Here is a 14902-nt window from a genome sequence, read left to right as displayed (position 1 = left end):
AGGTGGTATCGATCGCGTCAAGCGGTGGCATCCTAAAGGATGACTACTCCTCATGGAGTGGCCATAGGCCTACCAGATTAATGTTACTTTTTTAGGTAGAGGGGTAAGATCGGGGACATTTTCTCACAGGCCCAGAATTCTCAGAGTGGGTCCGATGCTCTGCAATATTATTTTTTCTCAACAATTCACTACATTCATCCTCCAGCCACGGTTTTCTCTCCAGGCGCTGACTGAAGGTGATTCATATTTGACACTAAAGGAATTTTGTTATGAAGGATGCCTCAATAAAATGTTTGGCATGAATCGATTTGTCATCGAAACGGGTAAAATAGGTTCAATGCTTCCCCCTTGCTACATATAACAGTCCGTCAGTCCAGATCAAATGCAAATGAATACGTTAAAAAAACCCAAACGTATGTTATTCCTCGTATCGGTTATGTCTTCGCTCAATAATACCGCGTCTGTGACAGAAGTTAAGGAAAATGACGCGTAAAAACTACCGTTAAATAAAATTTTTGTTTCACCAAAAGTTATAAAAATATGCGACTCTCCATTAAAATATAGTATACGGCCAAATACTTACGGCATAGGATTTAATGGTTTTGTGCTCCTCCACTGCCGGCACTTCACAAATAGGCATTTTCGTATAGTCTGGTATCTCGAAATCAGTACCTTCAGGATGGTGTTGAAAGAATTTATAAATAATCGATCGTGCCAACACACTTAACGAGTCGGCAATAGCGAAACTCATCAGACACGCCAGTACGCCGCGTATAAAACCATGAACGGGCAAAAGCAGCACCACAATGAGCACGGCCAAACGACTTATCGGCATGGTAGCTGCGAATTTTTTCTTCGGTTGCAAATGCTGCTCACGTTCACGATCACTCTCTCTTTGTAATATCTCTGCGGCATGTCTCAAAGTTTCCAATTCATTTTGGTGTTTAATAGTCTCCGCATCGGCGGGTAAACCTTCAGTGCGTGGGGGTGAAGCTTTGTTTGAGCTACTCTTATCGAAATGTAGATGCAAATCGTGACGATTGCGTGAAGAAGTTTTGGGCTCTTCGGCACTCCCAGCAGCGTCCTGTGGTAATGTTGGCAAAGTATCTTCCATCATCTCAACACCCGACTCGATTTCCACCTCCTTCTTACCAGCGATTATACCACGTTTCTTAGTTTTCGAGCTCGCCTTTTTGTCCGTCACTGTCGCCTGACTTTCGACGGGCTCGACGCGTGGCAAGGCGTTCGCACGTTCGGTTTGCTCCGTTGGCGAAGGACGTCGTCGGCGCATTAATGCATCACGCAGTGACGTGTTTGACGACACAGGCGGTGGACCAGCGGGTTCCTTCTTCATTGGTTTGATGGCAGCTGTGCCGAATGCAGTGGAAATTGTAGCCGTAGAAAGTGCTGCTGTGGCGAGACCAGGCTGTTGTTGTGATGGTGAATGAGATTGGTGAGAGTGATGGTGTGTATGTTGCGTTTTAGATTTCACTTTCGATTTGAGATTGGCTAGACCGCGGCGCAGTCTGGAACGTTCTACCTCAGCTTCGGGCAGCGGTTCACCGTCGGCTGAGGAATCTGAGTCTCCACCTTTAAAATGCGGCGATTTACGTTCTAAATCGAATAGCAAATCATCACTGATGGAAGAGTGTGTAGTCGGATTTTCAGTATCCGAGTCTGGATCGTTTATTGGCTGTGGAAAATATTGTCGTGGGTTCTCAACTACAAAGATTTAACGAGAATTAAAAGCACTCATTGATTTTTTATTGAGAAAAGGAAGAGAAATTTAGCTCACCTTTCGGTACGGACGCCGACAATACCTGTGTGGTAGTTTTCGACGATTTAATATCCTCAAATGTCTGTGAAACTTTACCCTTAATTAATTTCCAAGTGCCAACCGTTGGCGTATCACTACCAGCGAGCGCTGCTATCAGATTTGGCCCTGAACTAGTTGGCGAAACGCCTTCGATGCTGCCCGATCTAAATGCACAAACAAATATGTTGTAAACAAAATATCAAATGAAAATTATTTGTTTATTGTGAAAGTGATTACAAAACACAAATTCAAATGTCATTAACTGAAAAAATATACGAACAGAGTTGCCCATTTGCTATAAATTGGAGAGTTTAAAAGTAATTTTTCGTTCAACGTAATATTCATAATTCTGGTAGAGGATTTCTATGCATACAATTTTAGTGTTTGGGGTATAACAGTTCGAGAAGATTGTGGAATTTGTGGAAACAAAATCTAATCCTTCTCATGGCCTAATATTTCCCAGATGTACTGATTTAGTGATTTATTCCTCTTATGAAATCTTTTATGAAGATCTTTGTTTGGATTTTGATCAGTTTGTATGGCAGCTATACGCTACAGTGTTCCGATCTTGACAATTTGTGCAGAGATTATAGCGATGCCTTGGACAAAAATTCTATTAATATTTTCAAGAAGATATCTTGTCAAATAAAAAAGTTTTTTACACAAGCCCTTGATTTGGAAAGATCAGTTGGTATATCAACTTTTTCCTATAGTGTCCGATATCGGTAGTTCCAGCTGCTTGGACAGAAATAGACGTGTGTAAAATTTGAGATCGATATGTCAGAAACTAAAGAACTAGTTCACGTATATATAGACAGTTCTTTTGATTATATCATGACATCAAGAGGCAATAAATCTCAAAAAAAAGCTGTTTGGTTCAGAAACTGTGATCGAACTTAGTTATTGTTCAGTAGTACTGCACATACCTAGATACATATATAGATAGATAGAAAATTGAGACTTTTTTCTGCGACCTATGGTCTATTGTGCCTTTTCCTTTATCACATATGGTCACAAAAGTCTCCAGCATTCTAAACAATTCCAGCAGCTTACTGAGCGCGACTGAGGTGATGTGGTCCCTGGGGTGTAGATGGAACCTGTGGCCTGCTTCTACAAATTGCTAGACAATCTAGAAACAGGTGTTTTGAAATTTGCTGTTCCATGCCGCAAAACCGGCAATTTGCGCAAGAGACTATGCCCACGTTCGCTAAGTGCTTCCTGAGCCTGCATTGTCTTGTATAGAGCGCGAAAAGGAGGGTAAATTTATTTCAGGGAAGGTTGATAATTTCTTTAAACCTTGCTAGGTTGTAACCTCCCAGTAGCAGCTTGGTGTGGCGCATTCCTGCTGTCTGCTGCCAATGCCGTTCTTTCCTCACTCTCTCTTCCATGCGGAGCAACTCTTTTATAAGGTGGAACCCCACCGCAATGCATGGTTCTGGCCCCATCATTGTCGGCTACGCCTTTATGCCTCGGCACCCAGATCTGGTGTACACGTTTGCTAAGTTTAGCGATACGCTGGTTGAGATACATAGTTGCGGTGGAGATTGATTTCTGCACGCTAACTTATAGCAAATACCGCTGCTTGAAAGGTGCTCAGAAAATGTCCCATTGGTATGGATAGTTTGGTATGCGGACTCGCAATGCCTGCTTCAATGCCTTCCAGTGTTTTCTAGCCGTCAGTTTACCACTGGATTGTGCTGCCCTTCAGTATTAGGTCGAGCGTGGAATCACTCCACTCCACCTTACTGCCGGAAGAAACTTTAAACTTCTATGTAAACCCTCTTCGTAACGGTGTCGCTTGGAAGAAGGACAAGTGTTGTGTCTTTTCATAGAGCCTTCATTTGTTAAGATGACATTGTCATCCCTTTGCCAAAATCTTCTGCGGCCATGAGCAGCATGTTATGTTCCGCTACCTGTTTGATCACTAGATGCAGCGGTGTGAGCTTCAGTTTGATTTCAAATGTTACGGTTGGGCAAGTGCGCATTGTCCCTGAAGTGCAGACACAGGCGAGCCTTTGTAGCTTCAATAGTTGAAGGCCTACCGAAGACTGAGTTGCCTTAGATTGGATTATCAGGCTAAAATTTGTGGAGCCATGAATAATCCCACTTGGAAACACCGATCGGTTAAAATGGCCAGAAATACTAAGTATGGATCAAAGAGTCCCTTAAGCCTGACATAATATTGATTTCGGCTATCTCTCTTGGTTCGCCCCAAGTATGACTGCCGAGATGTTTCAACCTCAGTCTTTCAAAACAGTGGAGAAGAAAGTTTCATAATGTTTCCACCTCACCTTCAACCATACAATTTGGACACAGAGGCGAAGAGCTTTTAATCACTGTAGCTAGATCTTGAAAAACTCTGCATTTTTAACCAAAAACTCAATTTCAATTTCCTCCTCATTAAAATACCTTTTTATTACTAAATAAATAAAACAGCTGACAACTTGTGTTTATTTCAGAAAAAAGTATTGTTTTATTATTTAAATGGAGATATTCTTTCTTTATTTTTTTGTTTTTATTTTTGTTTTTATTCTTTCTTAAAATTCATATACTGTTACAATATATTTTATCTTTTATATATTATGCATAAATTAAAATTTTCATTTTGTGTACAAGTTATATATTTTTGGTTTTTGTTTCTGTGGCCACATTGCAAGCACATTCTTGTTGAACTTGTTGTTGTTGCTAATGAATATTCTTACATTCGGTAATTGTTTTAGTTTTGCAAATTTAGTCAAAGAGATTTCGATTTACGCTCATTTCTTGCAAACGTTTTCTGTTTTCATGCTTTTCATTGTGTTTCTTTTTCAGTTCTTTTATTTTGAATTGAGATCAGAAATGTAAAAAAGTGAAATTCCATTTTTTTATTTTCGAAATTTTCTCTACCAAGTTGAAGCTTTATCCAGTTTAAACACTTTTATCTATGCATTTTTGTTAATTTGGTTATTTATTATTGGTTTTGACTTTAGTTTATAAATTTACTACTTTCTTCTATTATTTTTTACTGAGAAAGTACGTTTTGGAATATTGGTACTGTTATTTGTTACAAAATATTTAAATTAATGCAAAGAAATGAGGAGAAAACGGATTTTTTTAGCACTACAAACTAACCTCTTTTCCAAACAGTACCCTCCTAGTCCATTTAATCGGAACAGACGCGTTTTTAAATCCCACAAAGGCCTGTCAATTTGTTAGAACATAATGCTGAAATGATTTCCTTCAATACAAACCGCTACAACAGCAAACCCCTTTCGGTAGGTAAAATTAATGAGAAAAACTTTAATTACCGACAACGGTAGTTGCAGAAGTCAACTAGATAAGAAGGTCACAAAATCATAAATATTTTACACTATAGCATAAATGGAGTTCTAATAAAAATTATCTACTTTGTAGAACTCGGAATTTTTTAAAAACCATACGTTGATTTGTGAAGCCAAAGTTATCGGAAAGAACGTCTATAATGCACTTGTTTCTATCAGAATGCTAAGACTTTACCAGTGGTGGATCCACAACTGGGCGATTTCGCCACCCAATTGGAGAGGATTAAAAATATGTTGGAAGTAGAGTATGGATCAGCCACTGAAGCTTACGAATAATTAGATTTACTAACTCTACCTCATCATACGTTGGTAGCTAAGCGACGTTCTTCTCTAGTTATTTTTTAAAATAATCAAGAATTTATCGAGACGAATGTAAAAAAAAGTGATTGATTTAAACCAGAGGAACGCGCCGTATTCGAACTTTTCTTGTAGTTCTTCTTCTTTATTGGCGTATGGAGTAAACAGTTTTGTAAAATTTAGCCCCGCCAATGGTCCAATTAATTATAGCTATAGAAAACACACTTTTTCACTTTGAGCATGAGAAGCGGATGCTAAAGGCCCTTGGTGAAAGTAAATTTAATAAAAAATTTATTATATTGACCTAACCTCTAGTATGTAAGAGTGCTTAGTGACTGAAGATATTGTCCATATTAACGCATTTATATATGTTAAAGCTTTTTGTCAAGATAATAAATTAAATTAAAATATGCCCTCGGAAAAGATATATCGCAGTAATTGAATACATGGTTCACCAAACCCCGTATTGAACCGGAAAACTGATGCGGAAAATAGTCCGAAAGAATAAAAAAAGGATTCGAAAAATATCCCGAAAGAGTAACTTTTATAATGAACAATACACATACCTTCTCTGTTCTGTAATTCCTTTTCATGTGGCCAATAAAAAATAAATAATAACGTGGGTATCAGTAATCAGAAAATTCCAATGGGTATCAATTTCAACTTGGCCACAGTATCAGACTTGCCTATTTGCTTGAAAACATCGCTAATTTTGAAAACGGTACACTTTTACAAAGATTTTGTGGAATATTCTTCCTCTAGCTCAAGTCGGAACGACTAATCTATTTAAATGGAAGTTTCTTCAACATATTATCAATTTTGCTTTATTTACGCTAAGCGACGCCGACGCTCAGCAATCATATTTTTGATTCAATTATTAAACCAATAACAGAGCCTGTTCGCACAGGAGTTTGCTGGATTAAAGCGCTAATTTGGAACGATTTACCAAACAAAATAAAAATATTATTTTATTAATTAATTCTGAAGTCTTGGAGAATGGAGCCATATGTAGAAGTTCATGGAAGTGAAGAAAGTTCTCTGAGCGCCGTTCACTTGGAAGTGGCCAGCAACGATTATTTGACATATGGCTCAAGCAACTCACGACCAAGTAGGCTCTGGCTTGGCCACAAAACGTTCGTTTGAAGACGAGCTGAAGTGAAAAAGTGAATCATACCTCCCCAGCGTTGTGCCTTGGGTTTGGGAGCCGCCACGTAAAACAAACTCCCAATGAAAAGGACACAACAGCCTTCGCTGTTTTAAAGTGGGCTATAACCGCATGAGCGTTATGTACGCCATCAAAGAAGAAGAATAATTCTTAATCGAAGTCAAATCGAGTTGAAACTCGTGTGCAATTCTGCGGGTTGTTGTCCAAGCTGTAAATTTGGTTGTGTAAATTGATAAATGCCAAACAGCTGCTGAATTTTAATCATTGGAAAAGATACAAAGTTAAACACACAAGCAAGTATAGCAGCTTCTGTTCTTAATTTTGTATTCTTTCTAATGATCGTTAATCGAGTAGCCAACTGTGCGAAAGGCAAAAGACTGTCTTCTGAACTATAACCTTAATGTACTAAATTAATTTGGCTGTGCGAAAGGCCTATAAAGAAAATCGGCTTGTGAAATCAAAGACCAATCTGCATATCGTCACCTAAAAAGCAAAATAACGTAATATCACTTTTCATAACTTTACAAGTGAAGGTAAAACAATCTAATAGAAACCCCTCATATTGATCAAAATTTGAGTTTTGGTTATAAAATGGGTATATATTGGTTATACAATGGTTATAGATTTATTATATGTTAGTTATATCTGACAGCGGGTGACTGGTAAAATCAAACCCCACAGGGTCTACTGCGAATAAACTTTTATCGCTGAAAAGTTTTAAAGTTAAAGAGAGCGCCGCTAAATGTGCGCTAAATCCGATAAAGGTGAAAATTTTTGAAAAAAGTTTTGAAAACCCTAGGCAAAGACAAAAGTGACGATTTTTAAAAAAAAATTTAAAAAATCCTGGGCAAAGATGTCTATCACTCCTCAGACACATATGTTCAGAAGGCTGCAAAACTGTGCCAATCGCTTTCTCCAATTCATTTGCTAATAGAAGTATGCAACCAATCGTAGTAAGTCAAATCAAGTCTAATGCATTATATAGTAGCCGAAAAAAATGCAATCTCTTTTTATAATTTTTTTATTAAATTTCATTTTTATTTCCAATGTGTGCTTTTTATTTGAAAGAATGAAAAAACTACAATATTTGTTGTTCTCACTATGTTATTGTTTTTTTTTAGTTTGTTTTTCTGTTTTTGTTCATTTCTATTGCAAATAATTATAAATCTCAACTATTAAATAATACACAGTATATTTTAGGTTATTTTCTGCTTCTCGTATATGAAATATATATAATATTCTATAATATTGTGTGTATATAAGTAATTATATAAAATATGTAAAAGAAATATTTCCATAATAGATATCATGCCATCAGCTTGACGCTTGTAATATTGCATTAATATATTTAATTTATTTTTAATTTTTATTTTTTCATATTTTATTTAATTTTTAATATTTTATTTATTTTTTACACTACTGTTTGCTTATTATTTGCTTTGGTTGTAGTTAGTTGATTTTTGTTTTGTTTTCTGTCCTTTACTTTATATATTAAAGCATGTATATTATTTCATTATTTCAGTATGTATGTATGTATTCGTAAATATTTTGCTAAAGGAATTACTGCTCGTTAAGGGTATTTGGTTGCAAATCTGCGCCTTCTTCACGCTTTTTCGTTATTAATTTGCTTTTAAATTTATTTGCTGCATTCGCTTGAGTTTTATATTGAATATTTGTTGTTGTTTTTTCATACAAATATTTTTTTTTCTTTTTCCAGCTGCAAAATTTCTGTTCTAACGGTACTTTTTTGTTACAATTTTTTGCTTGTATTACTGTTGTTGTTGTTTTCAATTTCTGTTATAAATATTTTTTTTTGCTTTTATAGCTGCAAATTTTCTGTTATAACGGAATTTTTTATTGCTCTTTTTTGTTTGTATTAATGTTGTTGTTGTTTTCAATTACAGTTATAACGGAATTTTTTTATTACTGTTCTTTTCAAATTCGGTTATAACGGTATTTTTTTGTTATGGTTTTTTACATGTTTTACTGTTGTTGTTGTTTTCAATTTCCGTTATAACGGTATTTTTATTACTGTTTTTGTTGTTGTTGTGTTCACTGCTTTGTTTGCGTACAATTTTTTCTAAATTTTTGCTTGGAAGGACGAGTTGTGGGAGCCACTCGACGCATGCGCACTTTTTCACGTGACTGTTGTTCTATTTGTTGTTCTTTATTAATTTTCAACTATATGCTTAGTTTTTACTTTTACACATTTGCAATTTTATGCGCTTGTGTATGTGTGTTTATATGATTTTCTGCTAAGTATAATTAATTTTTCTAAATTTCCATAATTAATCCAATTAAATTTAAGTTTATATATATGCTTGTATATATATAACTGTTAATGCAATTAAGGTACAATGCTATCCAGAATTAAAAATTCATTTCCATTGTTGCCTTTGTTTCCAACACTACTGTTATACTACATATAAACCAATCGGTCGACGCGCCAAAGTAATACTTTTTAGGGTTTCTAGTTGTTTTTTCGTTTTTTTTGTTTGTTCTAGGTTATCATTGACATTGTGTCTCAATTTAATATGTTTGTTTACTTTACTGTATATTTTTAGTTTTTAAACAGTTGGTTTTGTTTTTACTTATATATTTTCTAGTAAGTCAATATGTAAAGGTACCAAATTCATCATCCAATTAAGGTAAGTTTTTTTGTTTTTGTTTTTTTTTACTAATTCATTATAAAAAAGTTGTGAATGCAATAATCTTCCCTTTGTCTACATATTTTTTCTTAATTTTTTTCCAATTCTAATTTCTAATAGGTAAGTGTGTGTGTGTGTATGTATTTAGTTATTTATCATTTTTTTCCTTAAACTTTTTTTATTACTATTGTTTTTATTACTGATTCACTAGCTACAAATCATCAAATAAAAAATATACATACACTTTTCCATACATATGTATGTATGTATGCACACATCTTTTGTAATAATAAAGTCTGTATTCGTAACTCACAAAAATTGTGCTATGAAAATCTTCAAAAAATATTTTATGCAACTTTTTATTACAATGCATATTTTATATTAATTCATTTATTTTCATATTTTCCATAAGACTTCTTAATTATGTATATTTATGTAATTTAATTTAATTAATTTTTTTCTTTTGTTTTTTAACCCTTTTTGTGGATATGAAAGTATGAATACATGCAAGCATATATAAGAAGGAGATTTTTTAGGGGTTTCGGTTTTCTAAGGTAACGTCTTCAATTTCGTTTTATGCACCTTGTGTTTCATATTCTAAGACATTATAAAAAATGTGCTAAACAATATATTTAAATATTTTTTTTTTTTTTGAAAGAATGCTAAAAAAATTTTTTTAAGATTTCGAATAAAGAAACATTTTTTAAGATTTCGATAGCATAAAAATTTATTTTAAAACAAAAATATATGTGAAAAATTGTAAATTTATTGAAAATGAGTTTTTTCCTAAGAAAAAAAATTTTGTGTAAAACAGTTTTAATTCATTGAAAGTGTTACCTAATTTTCATGGAGAAATTACAAATTAATCCCACATAAACATCTTCATAATTTGAGAAGTGGCTCAATGGCATTCACCACAGTAAGCAGCAATTATTTTATAAGAGAGTAAGCAAAAGGAAAAGGGAAAATTATACGAGAAACCTTTTCCAAAAATACTCTGTCATTTTTTACACTCTTATTCATCTGAAAACGACTTTTGGCTTGATCAGGCGTTTAATTTGTATTCTTACCAGCTTCGTAGTATATTTAAAAGTGTGCGCTTACATGTGTTCAAGCCTTGATCTTGAAAACGCGGGACAATCGAGAAGGATGTGGTGAGATATTACAACCCCGACTTCTCCTTCTGCAGCTGGTGTTCGGTAAAATTCTCAAACTTACAGCATAAATGCCTATAGGTCTATGGCATGCTAAAACCCCCACAACTAGGGAGAGGCTAGCCTTACTGAAGGTGAAGAGCTCACATTAGATCTTTTAGGATCAATCTGGGCAAAAAGAACCTCGCAACAGCACATCAACCGACAGTTGTCCAGCGCTGGCCAAGTTAACGCGAAGCCCAGCTATTCAGTAGGAAAACACACAAGCACCGATCCGTTCCCATTTTACTTATAGCGGAGCCAAGGTACCATTTCTTGCCAGCTCATCAGCTTTACAATTGTCAGCCAAAAACAATGTGACTCGGAGCTATGGAAAACGAGCTTAGGCATCACTTAACCTTGAATGCACGGTTAGTGGCTTAAGGCTAGCATCGCTGTTCTGCTATTAGAGTGGATAGTCACTTGTTTGCAGGAAGCTGCACTCCGGAGCAGCAAATATACTACAACCTCGGCGTGAAAAATACTGCAATAGTCTGAAACTGAGGTTGATGGAGAGTTTCTAATAATATATCACTCCACCAACCTTTCGCTCAAGCTTTAGCTCATCCGTAAAGAAGTTCACTGCTCCTCTTCTCTAATGAATAGACCACGCGGAAGGCAGAATAAAAGCTGCCAGAGTTTGGTTTGGCGACTTCATGATACCAAAACTTCGATATAAAGTCAAGCACTACAAGACAATCAATGCTTTCTTTGCTCTCCCCTCAATATTATGCTTCCATGAAATCTTTCTAATACTTCACGGTATCTGCAGGTTGAAGGCTTTCCATTCGTAGCAGTGGTGGAACCTGTATCTCATAGTAATTAAAACAATATCTGTTTTATTGGGGTTAATGGCGAGAACACTTCCGTTAAACGAATTAGTTATGACGCTGCGATACCTAACCCCCACACGGTACTCAAAACTTTCATGTAATGAAATCATGTATGCTACATAATCTGCATAGGCAGCGGCGATGCTCAAGTTTTTCCAACATATCATTCACGACCAAGATCCATATGAGAGGAGAACGAACTCCACCTTGAGAAATGCCTCTACTCTCAGACTTAAATCGTAAAACTTAAGATCCATAGAAGAGCACAACGAACTACACCTTGAGATATGCCTCTACTCACATACTATACTCAAATCGGTTAACTTAGTATGCGAAGCATGAAGAATTTTGTATAAGCTTATATTCACAGAGTAACATATTTTATACTTTGATCGTATGTATGAGCTCACAATGCAAACTCGATCTTAGCTAAGTTCTTTGCCTTTATATAACAAAATATTAAGAAAAATTGATTTTTAGTTGCTGAAAATTTTGGACTACTTCAAGTTAGCACCTCAAGAGGCATGGTCATAAACTATGTAGACATTTCTAAAGTTGAAATCAGCTTAATGGAAACTGATATTCAATATTTTCAATTGATTACTCTTAGCTTCTTTAACCGATATTTTCGATTTGTCGGCTGGATGTATATTGATTGTGAGCGGAGCTTTTGAAAGCTTTCACTTTAATGATTTCGGCATGTTGTTAGCTGCTTTCGCGCTAATCATTTCGTTTCAATTGTTCATAGCTTTACTTTTCTAGTTACTCTCCAAATGCTTGTGGTGAATGCCTCTAAGTGTTTAATATTCAAATTTATTCAGAAAATATTTTTTAAAATTAAGAAATTCCAAATCACAAAAAATTTAACTATATTTAAAAGGATGAAATTATGTGAATTTGAAATCACTCGCTTACGAAATGTATGGAAGACAACAGCATAGTTTCTACGTATATTTAAAAGTGATTGTAATTAGTAAATAAATAAAATAAAAACACTGTTTATTTGCAATTTTTAGCTACAAATATTTGCCAGTGTGTCTTTTGCTGTGTTGGAAATGAAATCATTCAAAACTGGCAACGCTGGCATTTATATTAATCATTATATTTGAATAGAATAAAAAAATGTAAGGCAAATACGAAGTTATCTCCTCATACAGTACATTATATATAAGTATGTATATATGTATTTAGGTATATAAACGCACTATTTAGTTATGGATTTAGTGATAATTATAATTGCTTGGTATTGCCTGTGTTTAGCTATTTAAGATTGGTTTAGATTTCGGTTAAGTTGGTTTTACGCTGTAAACTATTAGATTATTTTACAAGTGGGGGTTACCATATGCTGCGTATAATTCATGCCACATACTGACATTTTTCTAAGATTACTTTACTTTTATATTTTCATTATTATTTTTATTATTATTATGTTGTTTTTGTTTGGTTTTTTGCGCTACAGCTATGAAGGAGAAATTGTACTACTTTTCCTTTAATAATTAAGGGTTACCATATGTCGTTTTAACATTTTTCTGAGTGTGTGTTTATTTATTACATTTTACTAATACTTTCTTGTTTTGTAGTTCTTGATTCGCTTTCGCTTTCAATTTTATATTTTTAATATTTCTTTTTTTCTCGTTTTTAAGTTTATATCTTACGCTCTTATAGCAGGAGTCTTCGTTTATTCACCTCAGTTGAATATAATTTCAGAATTTTAGAACGCGGAATTTTTTTATATTATTTTTTATTTTAACTTTTGGTTTCGTTTACATGTTGTAGAAAAAGTAGTAATAAATAGGTATTGTTTAAAAATTGTAGATGATAAATTGTATTGTTGATAGCTTACTATCGTAATATTTTGCCTTTGCTCTTTTTAAACAGGAAGAAGATCGAGAGTCAAATTCAGTGTTGTTTTTGTTTTCGCAAACAGATTTACACTTTTTCACTATGTTAATAAATTACAGTTAGATTCTCTTTACGTTCTTGACATTTCAAATGATTTTGTATAGTACTGTTTTCCTTAAGGATTTTGTTCTGTTACAGAATAAAATTCTTCAATTCAATGCTTTTTCTGTTTCTGTTGCAGCATTAGATTATGTGCTCGAATACTGTTTCTATTTCCAATTTTGTTTCAGTGCTCGAGTTATATTTCAGCACTCAATTTGTTTACTGTTCTCGAGTTAGGTTTCTGTTCTCAATTCTGTTTCTGTTGCCAATTATATTACTGCCTCAAATTCTATTTCGCTTACTAAATCTGTTTCTGTTGTCAATTCAATTTTTCATTACGATTTTTATCTTATTTTTATGTAAGTATAGAAAGTATAAAACAACTACTCTTATTAGTTTTTTCCTTTAAACTCGAATGCATATTTGATAAGTTTATCCAATTTTTATTTAGTTTGATTTATATTACTTTATATACATATGTATAAGCATTCATGTATGTATGTGTACGTAGAGTTCTTGTTTATTAAGGCAATTTTAGTATTTTCAATATATTTTTTGGAAATTACAGTAGCACAATTTAGTTTTATATAAGTATATAAGTGTGTAGCTGAATGTCGAAGCAATGAAATTTCAAAGAAATTAGAAGGTAATAAGCACATAAGTGGAAGAGGAACAAATGTGTGAGGAAAAATAGTTATAAACGCTAAATTTTATAAAATTAATTTTTATTAAAATAACTAAAAAAAAGTAGCAAAACTGCTTATATGCAGAAATATCTCACTTTTTTCAAAAAACCCTCGAAATAAAACGCATTTAATTTTGTAGTCTTTACCATTTTCTTTTGTTTTAATTTCTTGTCCAAAAATATAATACAAAACGTTTAAATTTCAATATAAAAAATTCTCAAATACAAATTATAACTACAATTTAATTAACCATAAAATAGCAGTATATTTTTCTTGACAATTTAATAAAATTAAAATGTCTTAAAAAATTATAAACAAGCAAAAAATATATTTATATTTATGTATGTATATATATGCTCAACAAACACAACAAAAATTAACTATATTTTTCATTAATTAAATTACTGAATAACGTGATTATGCGTGTAAATAGGAAAAATATTGAAAACATTATAGCTAATAGCAAACTACAACTACAAACTAAGAGCTCTCTCTCTACATACATATGTATATGTAATACAATAGATATGTATTAATTTATACATACAATAACAAAGTGTGAAGGTAAAAAATTTCGAATATAAAAAATTTCTATAAAAAAGGACTAACCTAGCTTTATTTATTGTTATATTTATTTAATTTTTTTTTTGTGTCAGCCAATTGGCTATGACTTTTTGTTTTAATAATTGCCAATAATTGTTTTTTTCATCGCATACAAATGATTTTATTATGAAAATAGCATAAAACTTGCTGGCGTATTGTTTCAAATTCCAGAATATTGCACAAAATTATGTAAATAAATTACAGTTTAGTGGTTTGTTTAATAAAAAAAAAATAAAATTTATTTTAAAAAAATTTGATAAAAATTTAATTTTATAAAAGAAAAAATTTATTAAAAACTTAAAATAAATAAAAAAAAATAACTGTATAAAAAATATTTAATTAATAAAAAATAAAACTTATTATACTTAAAGTTTATAAAAATTACATACAATAATAA

At 33.1% G+C, this 14902-nt stretch overlaps 1 protein-coding gene across 5 annotated transcripts in view; it reads right to left on the bottom strand.

Moving 5' to 3' along the window:
* LOC126762233 (translational regulator orb2-like) overlaps window positions 1-14902 on the bottom strand; it is an 85882-nt gene that overhangs the window by 8721 nt on the left and 62259 nt on the right. For all 5 annotated transcript variants that reach the window (XM_050478828.1, XM_050478832.1, XM_050478831.1 and 2 more), the window contains exons 5-6: window positions 1796-1980; window positions 584-1722 (exon numbers count right to left, since the gene is read on the bottom strand). In XM_050478828.1, the coding sequence (XP_050334785.1) occupies window positions 584-1722; window positions 1796-1980 (1324 nt within the window). The remainder of the gene's footprint in view (window positions 1-583; window positions 1723-1795; window positions 1981-14902) is intronic.

The sequence above is a fragment of the Bactrocera neohumeralis genome, chromosome 6 (genome assembly GCF_024586455.1).
Source record: "Bactrocera neohumeralis isolate Rockhampton chromosome 6, APGP_CSIRO_Bneo_wtdbg2-racon-allhic-juicebox.fasta_v2, whole genome shotgun sequence".
Taxonomy (NCBI): Eukaryota; Metazoa; Arthropoda; class Insecta; order Diptera; family Tephritidae; genus Bactrocera; species Bactrocera neohumeralis.
Note: the sequence above shows the minus strand (reverse complement) of the source record. Positions and strands in the feature narration are given on the sequence as shown.